Here is a 25,540-nt window from a genome sequence, read left to right on the forward strand (position 1 = left end):
ACGGACCAACCCGTAATATGCATAGTACCATAGACTCACTCAATTTAAAAACATTACGAAAATAACTAAACACCCCTATCTATATTGTAGATCTATCTTGTACTCTAAATTTTGCAATATATTTAGGCATTTAATTTTAGAATGGTTTTGTCAAAATCTAACATACCTACATGATAGTATGATAGCAACGAGTTATGAAGAAGAGACAAAGAGAAGAGGCTATCTTTAGATGATATAATTAAATGCCACCGACTCATCAAGCTGCTTCTACTTTTAATCACAAACAAAATCTTTTGATGTATAACCCGCTAACTACCCACCCCACTCACATTCCCATCTTTAATTTTATATTTTTAGGAAACATGTGACCGACATTTTTTCAAAAAAAAATTAGAGATCTAGTTTTATAGTATATTTAATGTAAAAATTCATACGCCTAACCACTTCTCATAAAAAAAAAATGTAAAAATTCATATATAATCATATAAAGATACACTTTTTTTTTAGATATTCACAAGAATATTCTCCCTTCATTCGAATTTCAAACATGTAACATCTCACATGAAAAACATTTTTTTTAGTCACTAAGTCAAAAGTTAATTTTGCAATTGGCTGATTTTTTTATTTAATAAGCTAAATACATTTTTTTTTAAAATAACAAATGCATTTCTTAAAAAAAAAAACGGAGGATAGAAAATGCATATATCATCGTTTTAAGACCTGCTTTTTTTATATCATGAATAAATTTGTTGTATCTAGAAGTTGAATATTAATTTAATTTTTATTAAATATAAAAATTTCGGTAATAATGACACTTGTAATATCTAGGATGGTCTGAAAGCACTAGCCTCCGCATAAAGAGCAGTTAGCACATGCAATAATTCTTCATGCTTTTGTTTTCCCCTAATAAAGTCTCTGAATCACCTTTTATTCAGCTTACTTTATTACTTTTGACAGCAATGACAAGTGTAAGCCTCACTAACTGATTAATATCTTGCTGTATTTTTAATCAATTAATGGTTAAAAAAATTTACCTAGACCATGTCATCATTTCAATCCCAATAGTCAATTAAGTACTTTCACAACCATAGGAAGCAACTTTAAACTTTAGGAGATGCCATGGTAACTAAAAAGCAAACAAAATCATTAGCCATGTTATGGTAGGCTTCTGCTAAAATTGTTAAAGGCGAAATCAATCCCAAAAGTCAATTAAGGTTGTGTTAGTGTCATAGTGTGTAAAGAGAAAGGGATGAGAGAAGAGACAAGATAACAGTGTAAATTTTTCACTCTCCATCTCAATTTGGAATTATAAAAATCGCGAAAGAGTTTGTCTCGATTTTTCTTTCTCTTACGTAGCTTATTCTAAAGCGCATTCTAACTACTTCATAATATGAGCGGATTCGGAATTTTCGTCACGGGAACAAAAAAAAATAGCGAATTGGATTTAAATCCATTAGCTAATCGAGTACTAGATAAAAAAAAAACAATAATTTTAACTTAGAGTAGAGACCAGATGACAACATAAAATCTTCACTCTCTATATCTCGATTTAAAATTATAAAAATTGCTGAATTTGTATGGCAAGTTTACCTCATTTTTTCTTCTCTTTGTTAGATAATCCATTCTGAAGCACGCTCTAACTCCATCACAAGTCACAACTATTCAACTTTAGGAGATGCCATGATAACTAAAAAGCAAATAAAAGCAAATAAAAGCATCAGCCATGTTATTGTAGGTTTGAGGCTTTGAGCTTAAATAGTAAAAGGAGAAATTTGTGCCTTTATATCTTCTTCTATTTCTTTTTGGGTAAGCATATTTACTACCTTTTGATTTCAACTGCTATTATTAGTTGTGCATTAGAAAAAAAAATCATACTGTCTGATTTATAAATAGGGTGGAGATATTTTTGTACATCAATATTATAAATAGGTACTGTATGATTGGGGACTACTTTTATTCAATTACGAATAAACATATCAAATAGTGCTTTACATTATATTCGATTGTTTTGATTTTTTTTTCATATATTTTTTATAAAGGTTTTTTGGTTTTTGTTTTGTGTATGATTTTATTAATTATGAATTATTGTGATTGGCCAACAACTAATTTGTATTTTTCAGTGCAGTATATTAGTACCGAATGATTTTGTGTGATTCAAATTAATTATTAGCGCTTATACTAAAACTAGTGGTACTAATTAATTATTTAAGCGGTGTTAATGATTCCCTCTAATGCAAACTGCTATATAGCTAAGATCTCACGGCGAAGCCAAGATTTTTAGTAGGATGAAATAAAATTTTGTGATAAGATATAAATTTACAATTATTTTGAATATTAAAACCTAGAAATAGAAACATATTTTAGCAAAACAGATTAAGACGAGACATAATTTAATTATATATTTTTAAATAAATATAGAAATAAAAGTATTTTCTTAAAAAAAACTGAGCCTGAGAGGAAAGCAAAGTGGCGCATCCTCTGCAGTACCCTACCGTGTAGAATAACTTTCAGTCAAACCAAAATAATTTTGGTGCCTATTTGGATTATAGGAGGTTCACTTTAATATTCGTATCGCGTTAAAACAAAAGATGAAAATCCCATTCTACACAATAGGGTACTGCACTGGATCTTAATCTAAAGAAGTGCCTCCTTCGGCTTTACAGAGTCCGGATCTTCTAAAGTAACTCAAAGTTTGAGTTTAGGTCTAAACTATCAGATCTGTTTTGGCACTAATATTAAAGAGGTTTCATGCATTCTACCTCGCACTGAATTGATTTGAATTATAATCATACCACTCGGATCCAAACTCAAAATTTGAGTTACTTTAGGGGATCCAGACTCGGTTCTATTTGGCTATATGGTTGTTAATGATCGGAGTTCGAGCGAGTTGGAGTATGCTCGTGATGGGTTCATTAAGTTGATGAACGAGTCAACTCGAGTTGAGAAGACAGTTTTGAGGTGACAACTGTACTCGTGCTTAATTCATTAAATGCTTGAGTTGACTCATGCTCGTTAAGCGTCTCGTTAAGAAATGGAGTCTGTAGGCAATTTTGAGCTTTGTTTCGATTTTTTTGTTTCAAAATTAGACAAACTGGTAAGTGATAGCTAATTCTTTCAATAAAAAATATTGGCATACTGACATGCTAAGTTGTACAACAAGACTCAATTTAATTTGGGTTTGGATCCTGTTGTGAACTACTTGGGATTGAATATGACATGATTCTATGTAACTCAGTTCTTAATGAACGAGTTATGAACAAGTTGAAATGTGTTTATGCTCGGTTCATTAAGTGAATGAACAAATTATTAGCAAATTAATAATAAATAAGTTATTAATCAAGCAATTTTCTCAATCCTATGTAGGTATTGACCTTCTAGACTGCTAAGGCTATTTAAAACATTAAAAAATAAGAATTGGAACTTGTCTCATAAGCTGGAAGCCTGGAATTAGGCTTTTATCACGGAAACTCCGGGGAAACATGCAGTTGATAAAGAAGAAGAGAATCTGCAACGGGATTGCCATGTAAAAAAAAAAAAAAAAAAAAAAAGAGAAAAGAATGTATCGGGTAAAGCCTAAAGGCCATGATGGAAAAGTATTTCACGAGATCACAGGATCCAAGTACCTCGTTGCAACTTTTTTTTTTTTTTTTTTAATAAAAGTAGTATATACCACCAATTTCATTAAGAAACGAAATCTACAAAGTTTATTTGTCTACATATCCTACTACAAAGTAACCGATACATCAAAGAAAATCACATATTCTACTACAAATTGAAACTAAAAAAATAGTTTGCAACATAAAACCAAAAAATATCAACATAGACACAATAACAGCCGTAACATCTAATTTTAAGAGAAATAAATCTGTTGTTATTCCAAAGGGATAACAGGACCTATTATTCCGATCCCAGCCATTGATTTTTTGTTGAAATTCGGATACAAAAAATATTTTTTTCTTTGAGATTCGTGCATTAAAAACTTTGAACGGTTAGAATTGGAATAGCAGCGTCTTGTAATCCCTTTGAAATAACAGCAGATTTATATCCAATTTTAAGGACTTCCAATCATGATGTTTACAACTAAAATTTATTAGACAACTGTGTATCGTATTTGGTGTAATTTAATAAATGTTTACTCACCTGTAAAATGAAACTGTTAACTTTTCATTTTGTACTTGAATTTGGCCCACAGCATATAAACTATAGATAACATAGCTACAATTTACCTTCTTATTTCTTTTAGTAACGGAGGGTTCAAACGTTTTCATTTTCAAAACTACAATAACTTTAAAAGTTATGTAGAACTAAAACTATTTAAATATGATCTATATCATTTCTCTATGCATAAAAAAAATTAAAAATCATGACATTTTAATTTTATTTTCATTAGTATCGAAATCATGCAAAATACACCTTCTAGATCTAGAATTTTCTACTTATTAATTCATGTAAAATCAAAATCGAAAAAGTGATAATTTTTATGTGCATATAAGAGAATAATATTGATTACATCTAACAGTTTTATTTTGTCATATAAATTTTAGAATTTTTATTATTAAAAATATAAAAAAGTGAAGACATGATAAAGATATCTGAACCCTCCTCGTTTTTATAATTATTTTGTTGATGGTCACAGTTGCCAAATAAATTTGTAGTTGATATAAACTATCCCCAAATACAGAAGCTTAGAAATTCTAACAGTTCATTGCAATTCTTCAGTCTAAAGTGCCGAAACATTGAGAAACAACATTTAACAAACAAACATTCTACCACAACACAAATCCCCAATTAAAATTCCTTGCAGCCATTAAATAGAACAAAACCTGATATTAAAATGACCATGTTTAAAAACCCTAAAAGAAAACCTAAGCCATGATGCGGGCCGACCTGACATAGAGGCTATCCACCACCTTGCCCATGTTGGAAATGGTCTCGAGGGTAGCTGGGAACATCTCATCTGGTTTCGGGTCCTCAAATATAATCAAGCAACCAGCACCCTGATCTAGGGTACCCGCAAACTTCTTATCAAGTATCATCTGAGATAGCTTCTTCTCCACATGCTCCACCGGCAACTCAATCATGTTTGCCACATGGTTAATCTCAACCCGAGAATAGGGCTCAATTAACCTACACAAGTTTTGCTCCAATAAAGTATCATACAAGGATGACAGGTGGCGATGCACGATTGGATCATCCTCCAGCTGGGCCTTGTAATCCCTAAGTGCAGTTTCAAAGAACTTCAGGGACCTTTTTGCGTAAGCATCAGCAACTGCCTTCATGGCATCCAGGTCGGGTCCAAGATAGTTCAAACCAGCCTTGGACGAAATGATACCCGTTACATCATCAGCCTGATTCACCATTATCTTGCAGAGAAGCATGTACTTCAGACTGAACACCGCGCGCGGATCTTCAAGCGCATTAAATGCTTCAAAGGCCTCGAAGAAATAACTATACGCAGTCTTATAATCCTTCTCCTCAGCATGTAAAATACCGCTCTGAAGGTCAATCGTGCCCTGCTGAGCTGGTGGCACATAGATGGCATTAGCTGCTGTGCGGGCCGCAGTAAGAGAGGCCTTGGCCTTGGGAAGATTTCTAAGAGAGAAATGCAATTTACTCTCCAAGAGATCGATATCAACCAATAGCAACTTATCATCTAACCGCCTCACCTCCTTAATCAGACTAGAAAGTAAACTCAAAGCCTCAGAATATTCCTTCTCCTCCATTAAAAGAGCAGCAAGTCTTGCCTCGACACGCTGGCGCAGGAAGGTACGCTTCTCAAGGCGGGTCCACTCAACCATCTCCCGGCATAGAGAGATTTGCAGAGTGGAAGTATCTGGAATCTTCGCAACTGCATCGATTATCGAGCGAACAATCTTAGCGGTTTTGGCCTTGGGGATGAGAGAGAAAAAGGGGCGGAGTTGGGTCAAGAGGAGGCGCAACTCCTCAGCCTTCTTCTCTTGGGTTAGGAGGTCAGTGAGGTTGGTGATGGCTTGTTCTTTTATGCGGAGTGCATCTGGGGACGAGTTGGGGTTGTTTAGCACGCGGTAGAGGATGGAGATTGATTCGGGGCGAGATGGGGCCTCCAAGGCTTGCGCAATTGATTCTGTTGTGGCAGGAAGGCAGTCTGACGACATTTTTTGACTGAAATAACAACAGGGAGTTTTAATTTATTGTTCTATGTTTGTAATTAACAGGTAGTCTCATGAATTTCCTTGGCATTTTTCCAATGACAAGAAAAATGGTTACAGAATTTAAGAAGTGATCTAAATTTGTGGGTAAGAACCAACTAATAAAACAGTGGGTTGTAGGTTTTAAAACAGAATGCGTTTGGTTAAGTGGAATCAAACCAGATACAAGGGCTAACATACTCTGTGTAGATAGAAATAAAGAAATCAAATATTCTAAAATACAACTAAATTGTAACCCTTACAGTTTCTACAATAAAGAAAACCAATAATTGAATAAAATTTGCCCAATACATCCACCAGGACGAGTTCTGGAATTGAATTTGTACTGGTATTTAACGTAATTCAGGTGACAAAGTTGTACAGATGATGGATTCCAAATTCAACCTTAGTTTAGTACTAGAAACCCTAGTTTAAAATAAAAGCACAATTATTACAATAACAAAAACAATATTGCTTACTTAGAGAAAACTAACTAAAAAACAGCGGCACAACACAAAATCATTGCTCATTTTAAATAAACAACTTAACAAAGCATCCACCTTGTGCAAGATTTGATTTTTAGTTCTTTTATTGGTCACCTGAGATTTATCTCCAGTAAGCAGGTTATTAAGTGTTGAAACAGAGAGATACAGAGAAAAAGAGAAAAGGAAAGCGAGAGAGTGAGGTACCTCGATGGAAGCTTGATCTCCGTAGGGTTTCTCGGTCGGATCGGAGGTAGAGAGAGAAACGGTAGGAAGAAGAGAGAAGCAGCGGAGATACTTGGATTGGGGCAGAAGAAAGAAACTAATCGGGTTGATGGATTTTTCAAGGTTCCAACCCGTTAGGACCTCCGACTTCATTATAGACAGTTGTTCATTACTATTACTCTTCTATAACTTACGTGAAGCGGGTTAATATATTTGTTTATGCAACCCATTACATTGTTTTGGGCTCATCGTGGACTCAGAGGTTTTATAATTGTTTTGTTATAAAAAAATCTATAGCTAATTTATGGGCCTAAATTAAACCGACAAAACTGGGCCCAATTGAACATGACAGGCCCCAATCCATTTTGAATACCTTTCTTTTCCCCACGATTTTAATTTAGTAGATTGTATAGAAAACTACTAGTTAAGGAGGTACCAATTACCAGTATCTTTGTATCATCATCAAATTTCATCATTTAGATTTTTTAAGATAAAAGCTTTAAAAAAAGGAATAAAAACTAAAAGTCATTAGATAGCGATTTTATAAATTCGTGCAAATGAAATTATTTTACAGTTTTTACAGTACATTTCGAATTAATTCGAAAATGGTTGCTGAACAATAGAATATATGTTGATTTTGGATATGAAGATGGCTTATGTATTAAATTAAGTTGAATTTGGGCATTGCGTGAATGTTTTGATAATACATTAAAAGAAATATCGTTAAATTCAGACTATTGAAAAGTTTAAATTAATTTTGAGGTAAACAATAATATATGAAACTAAATCTTATCGTTTTTTATAGACTTGATGATTTATACATTGCTGCATATATATATATGACTATTGTGCTTTCTACGAAAACTTGGGCTTAGAATAACTTAATTACATTTTGGATTTAAGCGAAAAATCTTGTCACATCCATGCACGTTACAATAATGATTAATGAGCGTAATTCAACTAAAAATTGGAACTATACTCTCTATTTCAATGCAAAAGAATGTAACTTGCTTCGTGTTTTTTATTAAATTTATGTCTAATTAACACATTATTTGATAAATGTGTTATGTTGTTTACGATGTCCAAATATTCTTCCATTTTACACCTGCACTCAAGTTAGAACTGATACTTTTCTTAAACAATAAGAGTTATTGATGCTATCCTTAATTTGCTGGGGCAGAACATTAATTTTATAATTATTTTGTACATTGAGTATATTTTAGATTTTTTTTTCCAAGAAAAACATAAAATTAGAACTATATTTTAAAAAAAAATTATGATGAGTCAGCATTTCATATTACTGATTCGAGCTCAGGACCTCCATGACACAAGTGGAGATACTCTACCACTGCACCATTCCTTTGATCATATGCTAGATAGATAGAAAAAAATTATATTGTTTTACAAATTAAATACACTCTTTTATCATTCTTAAAAACAATCATGTTTACAGGAATGCACTGTGTTTTGAAATAAAACTAATTGTAAGTACACATTAGTAATTACACTAAAAAGAATGCTCATCAACAAATCGAAAAGAAGGGAAAAAATAAATAAAGGATGAAAGAATAGGAATCACACCAAGAATAAATAGTACAAGCAAAATAAACATTATAAAATTCTATATCCAAAGCCACCAGTTAATAACAGTTGCAAACATGGGAATAATCCAAGAGAAAATTGATATAAATGTAGTTGCGCCACTGCATTCAAGCCTGTTCCCATGGTATGAGCACACCTTTGCTTGCCTGTATTTTCAACAATATATAAAATAAAATAAGCAAAGAAGTTGTAATAAAAGAGGCTTGATTTTTGTTTTCAAGTATTTTTGTTAAAAAAATTATGGGTCGATATTACAAATTAACAAATCATGAAAATACAAAAGTTCATGATTACTTATGTTTTGGATTAGTATATAACTATTTATACAAAATATAAAAGAGCAGGGTTCAAATGCCTCCATTTTTAAAAACTTTAATAACTCAAAATTTAAAACTTAGAAGTTAAAATAAAACCGTTGGATATGATCTACATCATTTTATCTATGCACGTGTAAAAAATTATAGCATTTCAATTTTGTTTTGGTTGTCATCAAGAGCTTGTAAAAAACGTACTAATGTGAATAATTTTTAGACGTTGATTTTTCAACTTATTGATTCACATAAAAACAAAATTAAAATGTGATAATTTTTTATGAGCACATAGATAAAATAATATAAATCACATCTAACGGTTTTATTTTGATTTTTAAGTTTTAAATTTTGAATTATTAAAGTTTTTAAAAGTGGAGGCATGGTGGAGACACAAAAAATGAAGACATTTGAATCCTCCTCAATATAAAAATAACTTTATTTTGTATGTGCAACATCTGTATTTTGTTCATACAATACACGAACAATAACAATCAACCAGAATATATGTGCAATTTGGTAAATTTTATCTTTAATTCCTCAAAAATTAAAAAAGGAGTAAAATTTGGGCCGCAAATTAAGTAGGTCAAAAAATCAATCTAACTCTTCATCCTTGAAAAGTATTTTTGTCATGTAATGACAATTCTAGAAACTTGTGGCGTAAACAATTTAGGTTGCGGCAGGATAAGGTTTTAAGCAGTGTTTTCTTACATCCAATTTGTTTTATCTATGTATGAATATTTGACTTCATTTGTACAAGACAAGGTCGTTATGTTATATGTAATCATTTTTCATGCTATGCCTGAATCGTACATTAAGTGACATATGGAAATTGTACAGCGTCAAATAATATTTCTTTTTAGAGCTACTAGATATCAAAAAAAAAAAAAAAAGTTCCTAGACAATTTGGTTTTCACTTATAAATTAAAGTTCATGATAGTGATGCTTTCAGATAGGTTAAAAAAATGATATGGATTCTAAATTAATAAAGACATAGCATTAAGATACTAAAGTATGTCCTTTCTCCGTGAATTGTCAAACCACAAGTTCACAACTTTACTCTTAAATTATTTTTAAATCCCAAATTGATAAGGACGGGTAATTAAGTTTTTGTTTTGAACTTCTAATCTTGATACTGTTGCAAGTTGCGACAGATTCAAAGCTGAAACTAATAGAAAGAAATTAATTTCCATGTCAACTAGAACCAAATTACGTGTCATCTCTTATATAAAACCTGTATATTTTAAAAAAAATGAAAATAAATAGTATCTGATGTCTCCATTGCCACGAGGTGATAAACAACCTTTTTGTGCATATTCTCTTTGCTAAATAAATTTGCAAAATTTTTGGTAATAGAACTCACCTCTTGGAGCAGAAGGTGATGATGTAATCAGCATTAGTGCATGTAAAAATACTGGAAGGATCGTCATACGCGTAGCTATAGGAACCGGGGCATGCCGCCTTGAAAAGTTTCGAATAATAAGTCGGTTGACACGTCGATGGGTTCCCATATATGCCTCTGCAACAGTACTGGTCGGTGTCAAACACATCGCATGCGCTTCGACATGCCACTGTCTTGCCATTAACCTGCCCAAATATATAAAAATCCAATCAATTGTTTTCATGAGAAAAAAAAAAAAAAGTGAGGCTATGGTACTATGCATAGCGCATAATGGTCCATACTATGGATCAATATTTTCATTTCAAAGTTCAGAAAATTGATCTGAGCCGTGCAAGATGATCTCCATATAAAACTGTACTTGGAGATCAAATTTTACATTTTGTAGAATCTTTTTACTATTGTTTTAGATAGGTAGAAAATCACTTGATCTAAAAATTCTAGACCATTAAAAGTAATGATTTTCTGCCTATCTAAATAAAAGTAAAATCTACTCTGCAAGTACATTTTCATATGGAGATCATGTTGTACAGTTCAGATTAACTATCAGAAATTTGAAAACAAAGATATTGATCAATAGTACAGACCAATCTGTGCTATGCATACTACCATAGCTTCACTCCATGTAATAATGTTAGTTTGCGCATGAAAACAAACCTTAACAGCGAGCTCATTAGGACAATTCTGTCTCAAGTCGCTGTCACATCCGGCCACACTGCAATTCCTGCCGCCATTACTGCCACCATTTACTGGCGTGACGGCCATCGGGAGGTTATATCCATCAACCAAGCTGACATCATAAAAATCAAGTTTTGCGAGCGTGAATTCAGCCAATGTGGCGGGCGGCTTGCCGGATGCATCACACTTGAGTGTGGGCCCACAAGATGCGGTCTCGCACGAGCCGTTCCCATCCCGACCAAAGGAGCAGCCAGTTCTACCCCATATGCGCCCACTCCACCCGACTGGGGCAGTGAAGACCACGGATTGACCGGCCTTTAAGACGAAACCGCCCCCGTCGAATGATTCCCCAGGAGTAACTGCTGGCCATATGGTCTCCTTGCAGTTATTTATTATTGTGAAGATTCGTGCTCCTTCGGATCTTTTTGCCCCTTGTACATACATAACAGAAACAATATTTGTTTTAGGAATTGTAAGATTTCATATTAGGGAAGAAAAAATTGTATTCATACAATATTTTCTTATATTCATTAATATTTAGAAAGGGTGTATAGAAGGAGAAATGGAAGACTTCTAGTACCTAATAAGAAGAAAATGAGAAAAACCAAGTACACAATTCCTCTTGAGAAATTTTCCATTGATTTCTAATATGAGACTTATTAGTATTTGTTCTCTCTTTCTCTCTCTATCTCATCACATTTCTAAATTAGCAACCAATTTATGATGGATATAGAAAGGAATAGAGAGGTGAAAGGGGAAGTATACTTCATGCCCAGGTCTACTGGTCCGGTACAAAGAAATAAGGAGTAATATTGGTACCTTGCTTGCAGTAATGAAAGTACCGAGTGTAGAGAGGGAGAGATTCCTTTCTTCCGATCATATGCTTCTCATCTCTGTACTCTGGGACCCTTTTGATACTGACAGGTGCCTTTTCTCTTCCCCATAATTATATGAGTTCTTATATATGAGTAAGGCTTGGGTGCTATGAATAGCATAAGGTCATTCGTACTATGGTCTCAAAAACCTATTGTATAAACTTCATACTTCGATTTAAGTAGCTCAATAAATTAGCTATATAATAAACTTATAGAATACCAATTTTTACTATCTTTAAAATTCTTTTACTATTTTTTATGATTTTTTATGATTTATGAAAGATGACCTAAAATATTGACAATTTTTTTTTATTTTTAGGTCATTTTTGGCTATCTTTCATAAATCATAGAAAATAGTAAAAAATTTCAAAAATAGTAAAAATTGGTATTCTACATGTTTATTATATAACTAATTTATTGAATTACTTAAATCGAAATTTGAAGCTTATACGATATATTTTTGAGACCGTAACACGGATGATCTTATGCTATCTATAGCACCCAAGCCTTACTCCTTATATATTATATGTTTTGTGTAATCTCTCGTTTTATATTTTTCATGCAAGAATGTGTTTGTCTTGTGTCCAGATCAGACATGCAAACTTCTTCAAAAGGGACTTGATCAATTGTTTATTACTAAAGAAGTGCAAATATGCAATTGGTGGCCCCAAATGTAAGGAAAATTACAGGCACTGGTTATAGCCTCTCGAGAAAAATATATAAAAATTCTCGGTAATAATTAGGGAAAATTACAGGCATGTCCCTATAAAACCACAAAAATTGACAAGTAGACTTTGTTTCTGGCGTCCATTAACAGTGAAATAGGTAAGAATTCCGGACTATGTATTTTGTTTCCCATAAATCGGAGTTACTTTTAATAGAAAATGAGTTTTGGTTTGCTTGTCACTAAGAACTGACTAAATTATGTCAAATGATTTTTGGGCCAGCTGATATGCTTGTAATTTGTCAAGGGCTATTTTAAGAAAACTGTTCCCATTTTATCCAGAATATACAAAAATGGCAAATGGTACTCAGCTCCACTCCAATTGTACGGAGTTCATTGGATGATCCTAGGCAAATCTAAGATGTACAATTCATATTAAAGGGTCCTAGATCACTGTTTCCAAATTAACATAAAAGTAGACACTACATTAAAAAGAAAACTTTCTCATTGTACAATTAACCATAAAATTTATTACTCTTAAAAAATAATAGTAATACAAGAAATATGCCCACAACCCTACCCATCCAATTTATCAACAAGCGCATTACCCAAATTAAATTATACAATAACTATCCAATAAACAAAACAATAAGTTCTTCCTCTCATTAATTATCTCAGAAGTATTGGCAAGACTTGTTGTCAAGTAGAATGGGCTTATTGAGCTTGTTAATATCCAATTTGAGTGAGCATTGCACCTGATTTGTGAATTTGGGCTTCACCAGATGGCCCAAAACATAAGCCCGAGACCGTATCGTGAAACTTAGGGTTAATGGTACGGGTGGGATGCTGTTGGGATTAGCTGACGTGCCTGTCAGGATGGGCCCACCACCATACAATGGCACCTTGTTCCCCATCACCAACACATTCACACTTCTCTGACCCTTCCTTGTTTGATAGAAGTTCTTCATCTATGTATAGAAGAATAATAAACAGATTAATCATCATTTCGGAATTCGTGTATATAATTTCTATATTTTGGAATAAAGCAAGGTAAAAAGGACAAAGTAGCATTTATAGAATGCTTAAAGATTCGACAATGAAAGAGGGCATCTAGAAAATGTATTATTGAAGGAACATAGTAGTCTTTAAGATAACCTGTATGGTTTTTCTTTATCCATACCAGTTTAACAACTGATTTTGCATTTTGAACTCTTTGTTGTGTAACTTCATGTTTGATTGCACACTTGCCTGATTTGAAGGTAAATTAGGGGAAATTGAGCCAAATCTGGATTCAATTGAGGCGCAATTGCAGAATCAGGGATAACATACACCAAATTTGATTAAATTGATGCAGAGTTGCACAACTGTTTACGGTTAATTGGATGTTAGGTGCAAATTGGAGGTAATCACTTTCAAGTAGATCCCACCAAGGTTTTTCTCAAATCAGTCCCAAACCAGACCCAAATCTAACCTATCCTATCTGAAATATTCACATTTAAAATATAGTAATAACATAGAAAAGAGTAAATCAGATGCTTACCTCACCGCTAGCCAAGGTCAACTGATTGTATGTCAACTCAAATGGTGTGGCTGCCACATGGATGCCGAAGAAGGTACCAGTATTGCGGTACGTGAATTTTACAGTAGAATTTAAAGTTGCCATGTCCGTTGGTACAAGTGATGCATCAGTTCCCGCTTGAATTATAAAATTCTGAAAATTGATACTCTGAAACAGAGAGGAAAATCTCAAAATCAATCACTTTGCATAGTACTATTCCAAATTTGGATCAGATCATAATTTTATTTGGGGAGATCTAAATCTTGAGAACATGAAACTACAAACCGGTGTTCTCTCCTGCTTTACTAAGAGCTTTGACATTTTCTAAAAGAAGGAACCCACAGTATAAATTTGGTCTAACAGAGTGGTGATCTATTATAAAATGTTTTCCTAGTGTCTCAACAGCTAATTGTGTTAACTGATATTAAAACTACATTACCAAAAATAATTGAACCCGGTCCCAGGATACAATAAACTCTTAATCTAGTTACTAATAAATCAACCAAAGATTCAAATTTTGAGAATTGAGATGGTAAATTTTTATTCATACCTTCATAACTACTCGAGGTTTCTGAGATCGACTGGCACCCCACAAAATCAACGCGAAAAAAGTAAAAAGCACGAAAAATCCCACAATAAACGCCAGACAGTACAACCTCTTAGTGTTCCTGCCTCGATATCTCTCGTCATCATCCAACAAACCCTCTTCTTCGATCGCCTCCACCTCCTTCATCCAGTCATTCTTCCCCTTGGCGACCTTCTCGTGGGACCCATGGACGCCACGCAGCTTCTTGTTAGTGGCGGCGGAGAAGCGAGTTGAGGAATCGCGAGAATGGGGACCCACGGAGGAATGAGAGTGGCGAGGGGGTGATGTGGCGGGTGTAGAGTGGAAGGAAGTCGCTGTTTTGTGGTCACCGCCGTCGTGTGATGGGCTCTGTACGAAGTAAGCTGGCGGTCTGGCCGGGGAGGAGGGGGCCAGACTCGTCACTTCCGAATCTGTTTTTGCATGCATCTTGAATTACTTAACTGAAGAGCGAGCGAGCGAGCGAGTGTGATAGAGAGAGGAGTATTGCAAATGTATTAGATCTTAAAGTGATTGGAACTGGAGAAGATGAAGTGTTTGCTTCCTCTTTGCTCTTCTCTTATTGGAAATGTTAGATCTTAAAATGATACGAGGTTGAGGGGAAGATGAAGCGCTTTCTTCCTCTTTGCTTCTCTCTCTCTACTCGCACTGTCACACACGCGGAGTTTGTGTGTGAGAGAGATCGGATTAGTTGACACTTGAAGTTGATGTAGATGTAGTAGTGTATCCTTTAAATGGAAAGTAAATTTCTGTAGCGTATACTAGTGTAATTTTCTGTAGTGGATCCCTGATGCGTGTTTATAACGACTCGCTACATAGTACATCATAAGGTAGTAGAATTACCGAGTATTAAGACTACTTTTACTATTTCGGTGGGCGCATAGGATATCCAATTTTGTGTACCCAAATCACTTTTTTTTTATTAATTATTAGTATCATAGTACGCAGTCAGCGCTGTCGTATTTTCGTGTTTTCTATTTTGATGATAGAAATTCAAATACCGTTAAGAAGAGAAAATTGTAGTGTAGTCAATTGCTTGACCGTGCTTTTTTCTGAAATATTAAGTCATAAAAATAGCTAATGCGAGTAACATGTTATCATTATTAGTACCATAGTATGTAGACAACGTTCTTGTATTTTCGTGTTTTTTATTTTTGTTGAAAGAAATATAAATACATTATTGTGTATTAAGAAGAAAAAATAGCATTGTATAGTCAATTTTGACCATGTTTGATTGTTTTATTTTAAATTATAGCATGACAAAAATAGTTAATACGAGTAACATTCTTCCAATGGTAGAAATTAAAACAAATTAGTAACATAAAAATATGTAATATTGTTTAGCTAATTTTCACTAAATCATGTATTACTATTAATTACTTCAATTATCAATACGAGCATACAGTGAATTACTAATAATTTGCACTAAACGTTATTATTAGTCTTACGTCTTAGAATGAAATTTGTTAATAGAATGAAAGTTTTAATTACAATATATTAATGTACAAGTGTTAAAATAAAAATAAATTAATGACGTAAAATTTATGGATTTAAGTAATTAAATTGTATGTCTTTCGTCAGTAGTGTTTATGCTTAGTTGTGTACAGATCAATGTGAATCATTTGGAGATAGTTTGCAATTCTCACAGAGTAAACAGAGTGAAGTTAGTAAACGGAAAGAAAGAAGCCATGTGTAGTTATTCCTTCATTACATGTGACAGTTCATTTTATGCTGGCCTCTAACAATTAAACAACATTGTTATACTTTCTATTGTTTATCATATTTGACAAACATAATTTATAGTTCCCTCAAATCAATAAAAAAAAATTGTTAGAAAGAGGTGAACCTAAGATCTAAAGTCTCATCTGTTTTAAAAAATATTTCTCCGAGCAATAATTTTGAAAGTGTAATTTTTAAGTTTATTTCTAATTTTACAAAATAATATTTTTAAATTATTATGGCAAAAGAAGTATAAAAAAGAAACTCCCACGCCAACTGGATTTCCCGCCGCTGAGGTTGTTAACTCATTTTCTCTCTCTTTTATTAAACTTAGATCCTATGTGGCAGATAATGATATAAGCACCATGTGGCAATTCATTATGTGTAGTTTGTCAAGATTTTTGTAAAATTATTTGACCTCATAATTTACATCGTGGTTTCCTTACTGCCCCTTGACGAAAAGGAAAAACAAAAAAAATGGTCACCAGCAGGGATGGGACTAAAAAATTTAAAAGGGAGATTAAAATGTAAAATATATAATGTTTGATCTCTAAAATTTGAACTCAAGTCTTTATATAATTACAAAGTAGAATTTTAATCACCAATCTACAAGCATATATCTAGTCTTTTATGAGAAGTGTTGAACTATATAAAAAATGTCAAAAATACAAAATTAAATTAGATTTCATTATACATGGTAAAATTTTTAAAATTATGAGATGGCTATACATCCCCTAGCTTGGTTGCAAATCTGTCCCTGGTCATCGGTGCTACAATATAATTACAATAATATTATATCTATAATTTGGGAAAGATATGTACAAAACCATTTTTAGTTAGCATAATACAAAATTGGCAAGGCGTTGTAAACAAACTCCAATGTTAGCTGATACTTCGACTATGTTCGAGTGTTGCTCTTAGGTGGCATGCAGAGATTTCTGCACACTTTTTTTTTTAATTTACTGCAAATTTATTTCTTGAATTTTGTTTTCTTGAGAGTATGCAAACATTGCCTGCATGTCACCTACAAGTGACATTTTGACATAATTTGAGTACCAGGTAACATTGATTTTTTTTAATGTGCTGTTAACTTCTATTTTTTTTTTTTCAAATGCTAACTAAAAATAATTCGGGAATATGTATGCCCACATTTTTTTTTTGGAAAAGAAAAGAAAGAAAGAAAGTGCTTAGGTTCTGAGATGACTCGCGACAATATATGATAGTCTACATCCGCATCAGAGGATCCCAACTATTGTTGTTTTTAATTTACGACTTGCCGACCTGTCTTTATCGGTCAAATTACCATGCACCGACAGGGCTCCAGATTCTTTGTAGCTCTTTCAGTTCACCATTTTAACTAGCGGGTTACTGCTATACTGAACTATGACTCGCTATAGATATTGTTACATTACGAGCACATCTCATGGTGCTGAAATTTAATCAGCAAAAGTTTCGCTCAATTGCAACTACCAGTCTACCACCATAGGTCAACTAGACAATGCTAATCACATTATTTCTCACCATTTGTAACTTATGCTAAACGCATTACTTTTATTTAACACGTTGAAATCAAGTTGATAATTTCTTTGTCATTGCACCCATAAAATAATTTAAACAACAAACCATGCAACAAGGTCGTTACACACTTACACCTTACATTTTCTAGAGCTACATATTGCATGATTTTTATCAAAGTATTGCAGGAGAAATAAAAGAAAGACAACAGAAAAGAGCCTAGTAATTTACCAGACAAATTTACAAAATAATTTCTAAGGATTACACACAAAATTATAGAATACATTGCATAAACCTCGTTCGGTGAAGACTAAGTACAACTACAAGCCCAAAAAATCGACAAAATTGTAAACAATAACAAAGCAAAGCAAAATAGAAGCATATTTAAACAAAAAAAAAAAGGAAAAAAAAAAAAGAGAAGAAATATCAGAGAGAGAGAAGAGTATGGGGGGATTGGGGGGACCCACCACTTTCGAGCAAAATACTTCGGCTACAATATGACTTAATTGTGCTTGAAGAAGATTGGAGAGATCTCGCGTCGCCACTATAGGGGATCGGTTCCTTCCCTTGGATACTACCTCCAACTACCTGGGTCCCTGTGAAAAAAAAAATTAACATAAAAAAAGAATGTCAAAAAAATGCCCCTTGAAAGAGTTATGCACGTGGAAAATACTCACATTATCTGTACCTACTGCAAGTATGGTACCATACAAATGCAATCTTTTTTAATATCTTTACTTTTCCTGACTAGATGTTACAACTTAATTTATGGTTCACTTAAAGTTTGTAAAGTAATGATACCTAATCACAGATAGGTTAGGGTTTTAAAGTGATTGGGTAGGTCCAGTTTCACCAAAACCTGACCCATATCAGATCATCACCCGGGTCAGGTTGGGACTGGTAGAGCACATTTTCAGAACTGAAAAATGACCTTGTTTTTCTTTTGATTTAGACAGTAACTATGAAGAAGCAATTAATTTACTGAATAAATGTGTTTCGCATGATTGTATCTATATTTTTTATTAGTTATTTGCATATTGGTAAATTATAACACCAGCATAACTGTAATTGCATATAGCATTGATTAAATTAAGAGTAGAGCTATGAGCTTAGGCTCGCCAAAGTAATTATTGAGCTGAACACCAAAATCTATCAGATCGACTTCAAATGGCAAATTAAAACTGTTCAAAGTTCAAACCAATTGATCTGATGAGTGATGCATGTACGTGCCAAATTTGTAAATTTTTAGTTCCATTTAGTACAAAATCAAGCAGTAAAAAAGATGAAGATTAAGTTAAATGCATTCATTTTTTTTATCATGTTTTGACCACTTGCCTTTATACCAAACAAACTAAAAAAATTACAAAATTTAGCATGTAAATGCATCAATCATCAGATACATGTTTGAACTGTTGGATTCTTCATTTGAAGCAATTGGATAGATTCTCACACAAAAAACAAAAAAACAATCCGGTAGATTTTGGAGTGAAGCTCACGAGCCACTTTGGCAAGCTAAAGCTTATTTTAGCTTCATTTATTAAATTAAGTGATACATATTTTTGGGTCAGATGGTACAAATATAACCTTATCCAAAGGCAATCAGGTTGAGCCCATAATATTTGGAACATCTAAAGGAGAGAAATTACGTACTTTCGTCAGCATCCTCATAAACTGGGTCCAATTTTTCAGAATAGACCCTGAGAACTTGCTTAATTGATGGTCTGGCCTTCCCTTCCCTCTGAGTGCAACACCTCACTACACCAACCACCATATGCAATTGATACATGTCACACGAGTCTCTGATTGTGGGGTCCACCATCTCAGGCACCATCTCTTCAGATGCCATGTATTTCTGGGCCCACTCAACCAAATTTCTGTTATCTTGTATGGCTCTTCGGCCCGTCACAAGCTCTAAGAGCAGTACGCCATAGCTGTAAATATCACTTTTCTCAGTCAATTCTTGTGAGACAACATACTCCGGATCCATGTAACCTGTTGAATGACAATATCTTTTAGAAAGAAAAAGTTTCATATGTGCCCTACAATATATGAAAAATTACGGTATCCTGAAAAACGAGAAATATCACAAATGACAGTCTTCTTAGTTAATACTGCCTAAAGGAGGAATTCACATCCTCTCCAATACCTGATAAGGGAATCTTTTGCAATTACTAGATCTGAACCGTTCTTTTTAACTTGGCACGAATATCAAAGCCCAAAAATACTGCCCCCTACTGCAGCCCAAATACCAAACCAGTTGAAATTTATCTCAAACCATAAAGTGAGGGTGATCCTCTGCAATACTGGAGAGGATACGGATTCCTAAAGGAGTGCCCTTCTCCTTGGGCGATAGACATTAAGGAAAGGGTACAACAGAGAAAATATCTCATGTTTTATAATCTATATAGTAGTGCTTACATTTCTAGCCTACTCCAACTTGTTTGGGACTAAAGGCTTGGTTGTTGTTGTTGTATATAGTAATGCTTACATTCAGTATTATATGTAGAGCAGGTGAGGAATTTTGTTAATACAAATATCGATTATGCAATGGCATCTGTGTAAATTTCGTATGAGAAATTTGTACTCACCAGGTGTACCACGGATATCAGTGCTAACAGGTTCAAAGCTGATGGTCCCGCTTCTAGAAGCATGTGCAAGTCCAAAATCAGCTACCTGTATGTCAGATGTTGCCAAAATGACACTTTATATCCCAAAAACAAACTTATAATGAGCATATTGTCCCTCGAGGTTCACCATTTTAATAACCCAAAATTTGGGTCGATATAGCATGCATCTATCCTGATTTAATAATTTTAAACTTCAGCTACTGTTTTTTATGCCTTTGTCATTTAGGCTCAATTTAATAAACAAAAAATGAGATAAGTTCACTACCTTTGCAACAAAATTTTCATCCAGAAGAATATTGCTAGATTTAATGTCTCTGTGGCAAAGTGGTGGGTTGCAATAGAAATGGAGGTACTCCTGCAATCAAGGAAAATAATATGTGCCAATTGCTTTGTTAGTATTAGCCGTATATTTAGAATTGCCCAAAAGATCAAACAATCATTCAATGCATTCATAGTTCAATATTAGATAATACGCAAGCATTTGAATCTTACAAGAGCATTTGCCACATCAATTGCAATTCGCAATCTAGTCTCCCACCTCAGTGCTTTTTGCCCAGATGCTGAAATTGTGCACAAGCATAAATTCAGATCATAGTGATCATATTCTTCGAATAAAATAATTAATGAAGATAATTATAAAGGGAGGCAACATACAATGAAGATGATCCTTTAGGCTTCCATTTGCCATGTACTCGTAAACAAGGAACCTGCAGAATAAATAACATTTTATTAAACTAATATATTGAAGGACCAATTTGTATCTGTACCTGGACTGGCTTGTCAGTAAGAGTTTTATTATGGGCCAGGACCTTTTTGGATATATAATACTACACCGGTTTAGTTTGAAATTGGTACTCACGGCAATACTAAGACATATTCTTCTCAGTGACTCGAACTTTGTGCAACCGGTACCGAAACAAACCGTAAAAAAGAGGCTTTTACCTTTCCTGCCCTTCCACACAAAACCCCTTCAGAGTAACAAGGTGGCGGTGGTGAAGCCGAGCTAGTAACTCAATCTCTTGGCAAAACTCTTCTTCGCCTTGTTTGGACACCTTATCCATTCTTTTAACTGCAGCTACAGAGCCGTCGCTAAATCTGGCTTCGAAAACCGTGCCAAAGCCGCCTTTTCCTATCTCCGTACTGAAGTTGTTTGTTGCTATTTTTGTTTCCATGTAGCTGTATCTTCTGAACATTTGTGATGGACCTAAATTTTGATACAATTATAGAGTTCAAATTATTTGAAATTTTACATGAAATGCTCTGTAGCTGTGAAACCAGCTGGCACTAGATTTATATATTTTGATTTACATAATATTCTTCTTTCCTTTGTAACTGTTACATTTGAACACATAAATAGAGCACCAAAGAGAAATTTGACCATACAAGATTCACACTTAGGCTTCAGGAGCATCTCTCCCTAAACTTGTAATTTAAATCTGGAACTGGAATTATTTAGAATCTACAAGAAATGACATCTGCTTCCTAGATATGCAGGGATTAAAGAGCACACATACATATTTTCACTTGTACTTCTTTTGGTGACATGATCAGGGCGCATTTTATAAATTTTTGAAAGTCAGCCAAAATTGCTCAAAGCTGTAGAGGATCTATACCGTCGCCTTTAACAGGCACAAGTCACCCCTACAATTTCAAAATCTCGAACAATACAAACCAGCACACTGAAATAATGTTATAGAGTCATAAGATGTGACCGATTCAACTTTTGCAAGTGTACACGAGAAAATGTGATCATTCAATTCTGTTTTCATATCTTTAGCATGGATCCTTAAATGGTCATAATGCAAATAATGCATGTCATGTCTAATATCTTAATATCTTAATGGTAACTATGGGTTCTCACTTGGAGTCGTTCAATACCTCCTCAACATAAAATCATACAATCAGTAAGAATAAAAGAGAAAAAATTACCATCTTGACCTCTTCTTAGTTGAGGCTGAGAAAAAGCACCCCAAGATAATGTCTTGTTAGGAGATTTGACATTCTTTAATTCCATACTTTTTCTTCGAATCAATGCCATCAGAATCAGAAGCAATATAACAGAAATCAGGATGATTCCTATTCCAATTCCTGGAATTAGAGAGAGGTGAAATGCTTGGTGTTGCAGCTGTGGTTTCTTGGAAAAGAGGTCAATGCTCTTTTGGGTTGGTGGTGAGGCTGCAGTGAGATTTGGCGAAGAAGACTGAGTTGGTTTTGTTGTCCCTTCAGATGATCTGTCTGAAATATTAAAATTTCATTTAATTAGTTACGAATGTTTAATTTTATCTTGTTTTGTGCAAGTTGAGGTCTTTGAAAAAAATTGGAGTTTATCATGAGGTTCTAAACATTAGGTAGTCATATAAAAGATAATACCAGTTGTAGTAATAAGGCCTCCAACTCCGAAGAAGCAAGATGCCATGTCATCATCACTTGACAAACTGTCTCCTTGGTTTGACAGTGTGGCAAAAACTGCATCTCGACATACACTCAAAGCTACGTTATCATCAGTACCAATTAATCGGTGCAGGTACAGAATTCCCGAATTCAGGCACGTCTTGCAACCAACTTGTGACGAAACAGGAACCTGCCACAGGCTAGTCATTACAACATTTCGGTGCTTCATTGCACACCTGAGGATAACTTGATTTTACCCCAGGTCAAGGTGGTACTCAATTGCAGAATGGACCTCTCATTAAGGTATACAAGTCAGAGTGAGGCTATGGTACTATGCATAGTACCATAGCCTCACTCTAAAGAGTAAGTTATGACTGTATTAAATCATGGGTTCACTGACCAGTTTCAAGATACACTCAATTCGGTTAAATGGGGCTTATTGGAATCTGTCAGAAATTGTACCTCAATAATTAATACCATAGCAATCGAACCAAGTACCAGTGAGGCATTGTCAGGTTGAGACCAAAATGGTAAGATTGCAACCATACCTGACAGTTAGAAATGACTTCAGTAAATCCTGGGGACTGCATCATCTCCAGTACAGTACCCCTGCCATCACACTGGTAAGTAACTCTGATTTTGGGCCCCACCCCGCAGGACTCAGTGGCACTCAGAGGAATCCCATATAACTGGAAGGTTTCAGCAACCGCAGTAAGACAGAGGTCAGAGAATGCTGGCGGAACCCCCAGCTTGCCGGTGGAGTTGGCATACCGTGCAACAGAGATGGCCACATAGGCGTTAATGTACCGGCAACAGTTGCTCAGTTGAGATGGGTCGTTACAAGCTGACCCGGCTGAGGTGAAGTTTGTCCATGTGAATTCCAAGGGACAGTCTAAGATGGGGAAAAAGAATATAATGAATTTGTTGAACCAAATAAGTAACAAACTAACAATGGCAACCATAAAAAAAGTAAAATAAAACCAAAGCAAAGAAATTGCTAAGGCAAAAACCCAAACAAAAAAAAAATGGCAGATAAAATAACAACCCACGCCGTCTAAGCAAATGTGCCTGTACCAGAGGATGTAATAAGTTGAAAAAAAAAAATGAGCTCATTCAAATTTCAATATGGAATGGTGTGAAAGGGGTAAAGACAAGGTCATGTCAAATGCATTGAAAAACAGTAAAAAGGGAGGAACAATACTAGCTTGCTATCCCTTCAAATCTTCAATAGGTCAAAAAAAAAAAAATAGTGAACTGAATGTGGGCCCCATGCAGAGAGAGATAAAGAGAGAGAGAGAGAGAGTGGTAAAGGGCAGAATAGTTACCTCCGGCGAGGGAAAGGAGGGGAAAGGAAAGGAGAAAGGTGGCGGTGAGAAGACAAGAGAAGAGAGGCAGCAGCGCAGTCATGTCGGGAAGGAGACCAAAGCGAGTGTGTGTGTGCGCGAGCACTGGTGTGTGAACTGTGAAAGTGATCGCGATTGGCGACTACTGAGAAGTTGGGGAGTGGAGAGTGGGGCGCCGCTTCCCCACTTGACTTTCCGGAGCGAAGGTGTCAAATGGGCATTGGACCAAATTATTTCCTATACTATTCAGGACTGTTCGATCTCGTCAATAATTGCGCGCAAGTTAAGATCATTTGTCGGTTGCATTTATACACGAATCTTAAATTTAAATTAACGGCGTAGATGGGTTCCCGACCGAATTTGGTCCATTGCCCGTCGGATACCCTCGATCGCATCGCTTTAAATTGTCAGGTGTCTGTGGTGATTGTGATCGGACGATCGAGATGCCTCCGTTCTCATGTAGCCCTTTTTCTCATCTTTTTAACATTTCGAGGCGGCAGATTGCATTGCTTAGTCCGCGTTGAATTAATCAAAAGAAGCGAAAAGGGCAAAACAAAATTAATATAATAATTAGAACCGTTGAGTTCCTCTAAAATTGGACAGCATTGAAGAAATTTTGGTGCTTTTTGCTCAATTTCGTCTCATCGGTTACCGAGGATGGGCGCTTTTTATGCTTAATAAAATAATTAGAGGCTTTCAATGCCTCGTGTTTTTCGTATCTCATCATATCTTATATTTAATTATTTATTTTTAAATTTCAAATTATTAATTCAAACCGCTCAATATGATATTTATACTATAAAATATGTATGTGATAAATTTTATATTTTTTAAAATCTTTTTACTATTTTTTTAAATAAGTACAATTTTTTTTTATCGTTAAAAAAACAGTTATTTTCTACCTATATTAAAAAATAATAAAAAATTTCAAAAATTATAAAATTTCATCTTCAACCATATTTTAGTATGGATATGTTGAACAGTTCGGATCGACAATTTAGACTTTGAAAATAAAGATATAAAATATGAGGTATGATGAGGTATGAAAGGCATGAGGCATTGGAACCTTCCTCAATAATTATTACAGAAAATATTATAAATATGTTCAATCCTCAATTTTAAGCACTTGGGAATTGTGTTTAAAGTTGGAATATATTTGTTTATCACGAAATTATATGGAGTGAGATTTTACAGCTCAAAAATCTATTAATTAATTTGCGAGAATTCATATTTATGAGTATTCACATAAATGATCAATTGTACTATAAGAATAGTTGTGAAAAATCTTAATTTGAAAAAAAATATTCACATAAATTATATATTTTTTTCCTGTTTTAAAAACTTGTTGTCAATAATAATTTTTGTTAACAATTATCGATAAATTCTGATCTATATTAAAAAAAT

The 25,540-nt window shown here is 34.2% G+C and overlaps 4 protein-coding genes across 5 annotated transcripts; all 4 read right to left on the reverse strand.

The window, feature by feature from the left end:
- Positions 1 to 4,636: 4,636 nt before the first annotated feature.
- ATS9 (non-ATPase subunit 9) lies at positions 4,637 to 7,002 on the reverse strand. Its single transcript, XM_078307579.1, has 2 exons — positions 6,857 to 7,002; positions 4,637 to 6,141 (listed from the first exon to the last, which is right to left on the reverse strand). The coding sequence occupies exon 2, from the start codon at positions 6,132 to 6,134 to the stop codon at positions 4,866 to 4,868; it is 1,269 nt and encodes a 422-aa protein (XP_078163705.1). The 5' UTR covers positions 6,135 to 6,141; positions 6,857 to 7,002; the 3' UTR covers positions 4,637 to 4,865.
- A 1,268-nt stretch (positions 7,003 to 8,270) lies between these two features.
- Positions 8,271 to 11,803, reverse strand: LOC144558735 (pathogenesis-related thaumatin-like protein 3.5). Of its 2 annotated transcripts, none has more exons than XM_078307590.1 (4): positions 11,681 to 11,803; positions 10,841 to 11,292; positions 10,148 to 10,371; positions 8,271 to 8,622 (listed from the first exon to the last, which is right to left on the reverse strand). In XM_078307590.1, exons 1-4 carry the CDS (start codon positions 11,739 to 11,741, stop codon positions 8,496 to 8,498), a joined length of 864 nt encoding a protein of 287 aa, XP_078163716.1. In that variant the 5' UTR covers positions 11,742 to 11,803; the 3' UTR covers positions 8,271 to 8,495. The 2 variants fall into 2 exon arrangements, with proteins under 2 accessions (XP_078163716.1, XP_078163724.1); XM_078307598.1 differs by lacking the exon at positions 11,681 to 11,803 and adding an exon at positions 11,442 to 11,568.
- A 1,053-nt stretch (positions 11,804 to 12,856) lies between these two features.
- On the reverse strand, positions 12,857 to 15,225 carry LOC144558771 (uncharacterized). Its single transcript, XM_078307648.1, has 3 exons — positions 14,509 to 15,225; positions 13,941 to 14,126; positions 12,857 to 13,368 (listed from the first exon to the last, which is right to left on the reverse strand). The coding sequence occupies exons 1-3, from the start codon at positions 14,968 to 14,970 to the stop codon at positions 13,075 to 13,077; spliced, it is 942 nt and encodes a 313-aa protein (XP_078163774.1). The 5' UTR covers positions 14,971 to 15,225; the 3' UTR covers positions 12,857 to 13,074.
- A 2,765-nt stretch (positions 15,226 to 17,990) lies between these two features.
- LOC144558779 (putative receptor-like protein kinase At1g49730) lies at positions 17,991 to 24,266 on the reverse strand. Its single transcript, XM_078307659.1, has 11 exons — positions 24,119 to 24,266; positions 23,342 to 23,685; positions 22,773 to 22,983; positions 22,332 to 22,637; positions 21,345 to 21,606; positions 21,057 to 21,109; positions 20,895 to 20,962; positions 20,668 to 20,757; positions 20,364 to 20,448; positions 19,426 to 19,767; positions 17,991 to 18,371 (listed from the first exon to the last, which is right to left on the reverse strand). The coding sequence occupies exons 1-11, from the start codon at positions 24,198 to 24,200 to the stop codon at positions 18,202 to 18,204; spliced, it is 2,013 nt and encodes a 670-aa protein (XP_078163785.1). The 5' UTR covers positions 24,201 to 24,266; the 3' UTR covers positions 17,991 to 18,201.
- Positions 24,267 to 25,540: the final 1,274 nt, after the last annotated feature.

This window comes from Carex rostrata, chromosome 1, assembly GCF_964058835.1.
Source record: "Carex rostrata chromosome 1, lpCarRost1.2, whole genome shotgun sequence".
Taxonomy (NCBI): domain Eukaryota; kingdom Viridiplantae; phylum Streptophyta; class Magnoliopsida; order Poales; family Cyperaceae; genus Carex; species Carex rostrata.

Coding starts and splice junctions, on each gene's coding strand:
- ATS9 (XM_078307579.1), bottom strand. CDS start 6,134: ATGTCGTCAGACTGCCTTCCTGCCACAACAGAATCAATTGCGCAAGCC.
- LOC144558735 (XM_078307590.1), bottom strand. CDS start 11,741: ATGATCGGAAGAAAGGAATCTCTCCCTCTCTACACTCGGTACTTTCAT. Junction 11,293..11,680: donor CTTTCATTACTGCAAGCAAG/GTACCAATATTA, acceptor TGTATGTACAAG/GGGCAAAAAGATCCGAAGGA. Junction 10,372..10,840: donor CTAATGAGCTCGCTGTTAAG/GTTTGTTTTCAT, acceptor ATATTTGGGCAG/GTTAATGGCAAGACAGTGGC.
- LOC144558771 (XM_078307648.1), bottom strand. CDS start 14,970: ATGCATGCAAAAACAGATTCGGAAGTGACGAGTCTGGCCCCCTCCTCC. Junction 14,127..14,508: donor AACCTCGAGTAGTTATGAAG/GTATGAATAAAA, acceptor TCTCTGTTTCAG/AGTATCAATTTTCAGAATTT. Junction 13,369..13,940: donor TGACCTTGGCTAGCGGTGAG/GTAAGCATCTGA, acceptor TTCTATACATAG/ATGAAGAACTTCTATCAAAC.
- LOC144558779 (XM_078307659.1), bottom strand. CDS start 24,200: ATGACTGCGCTGCTGCCTCTCTTCTCTTGTCTTCTCACCGCCACCTTT. Junction 23,686..24,118: donor CCTCCTTTCCCTCGCCGGAG/GTAACTATTCTG, acceptor TCCCCATCTTAG/ACTGTCCCTTGGAATTCACA. Junction 22,638..22,772: donor AGGCCTTATTACTACAACTG/GTATTATCTTTT, acceptor TTAATATTTCAG/ACAGATCATCTGAAGGGACA.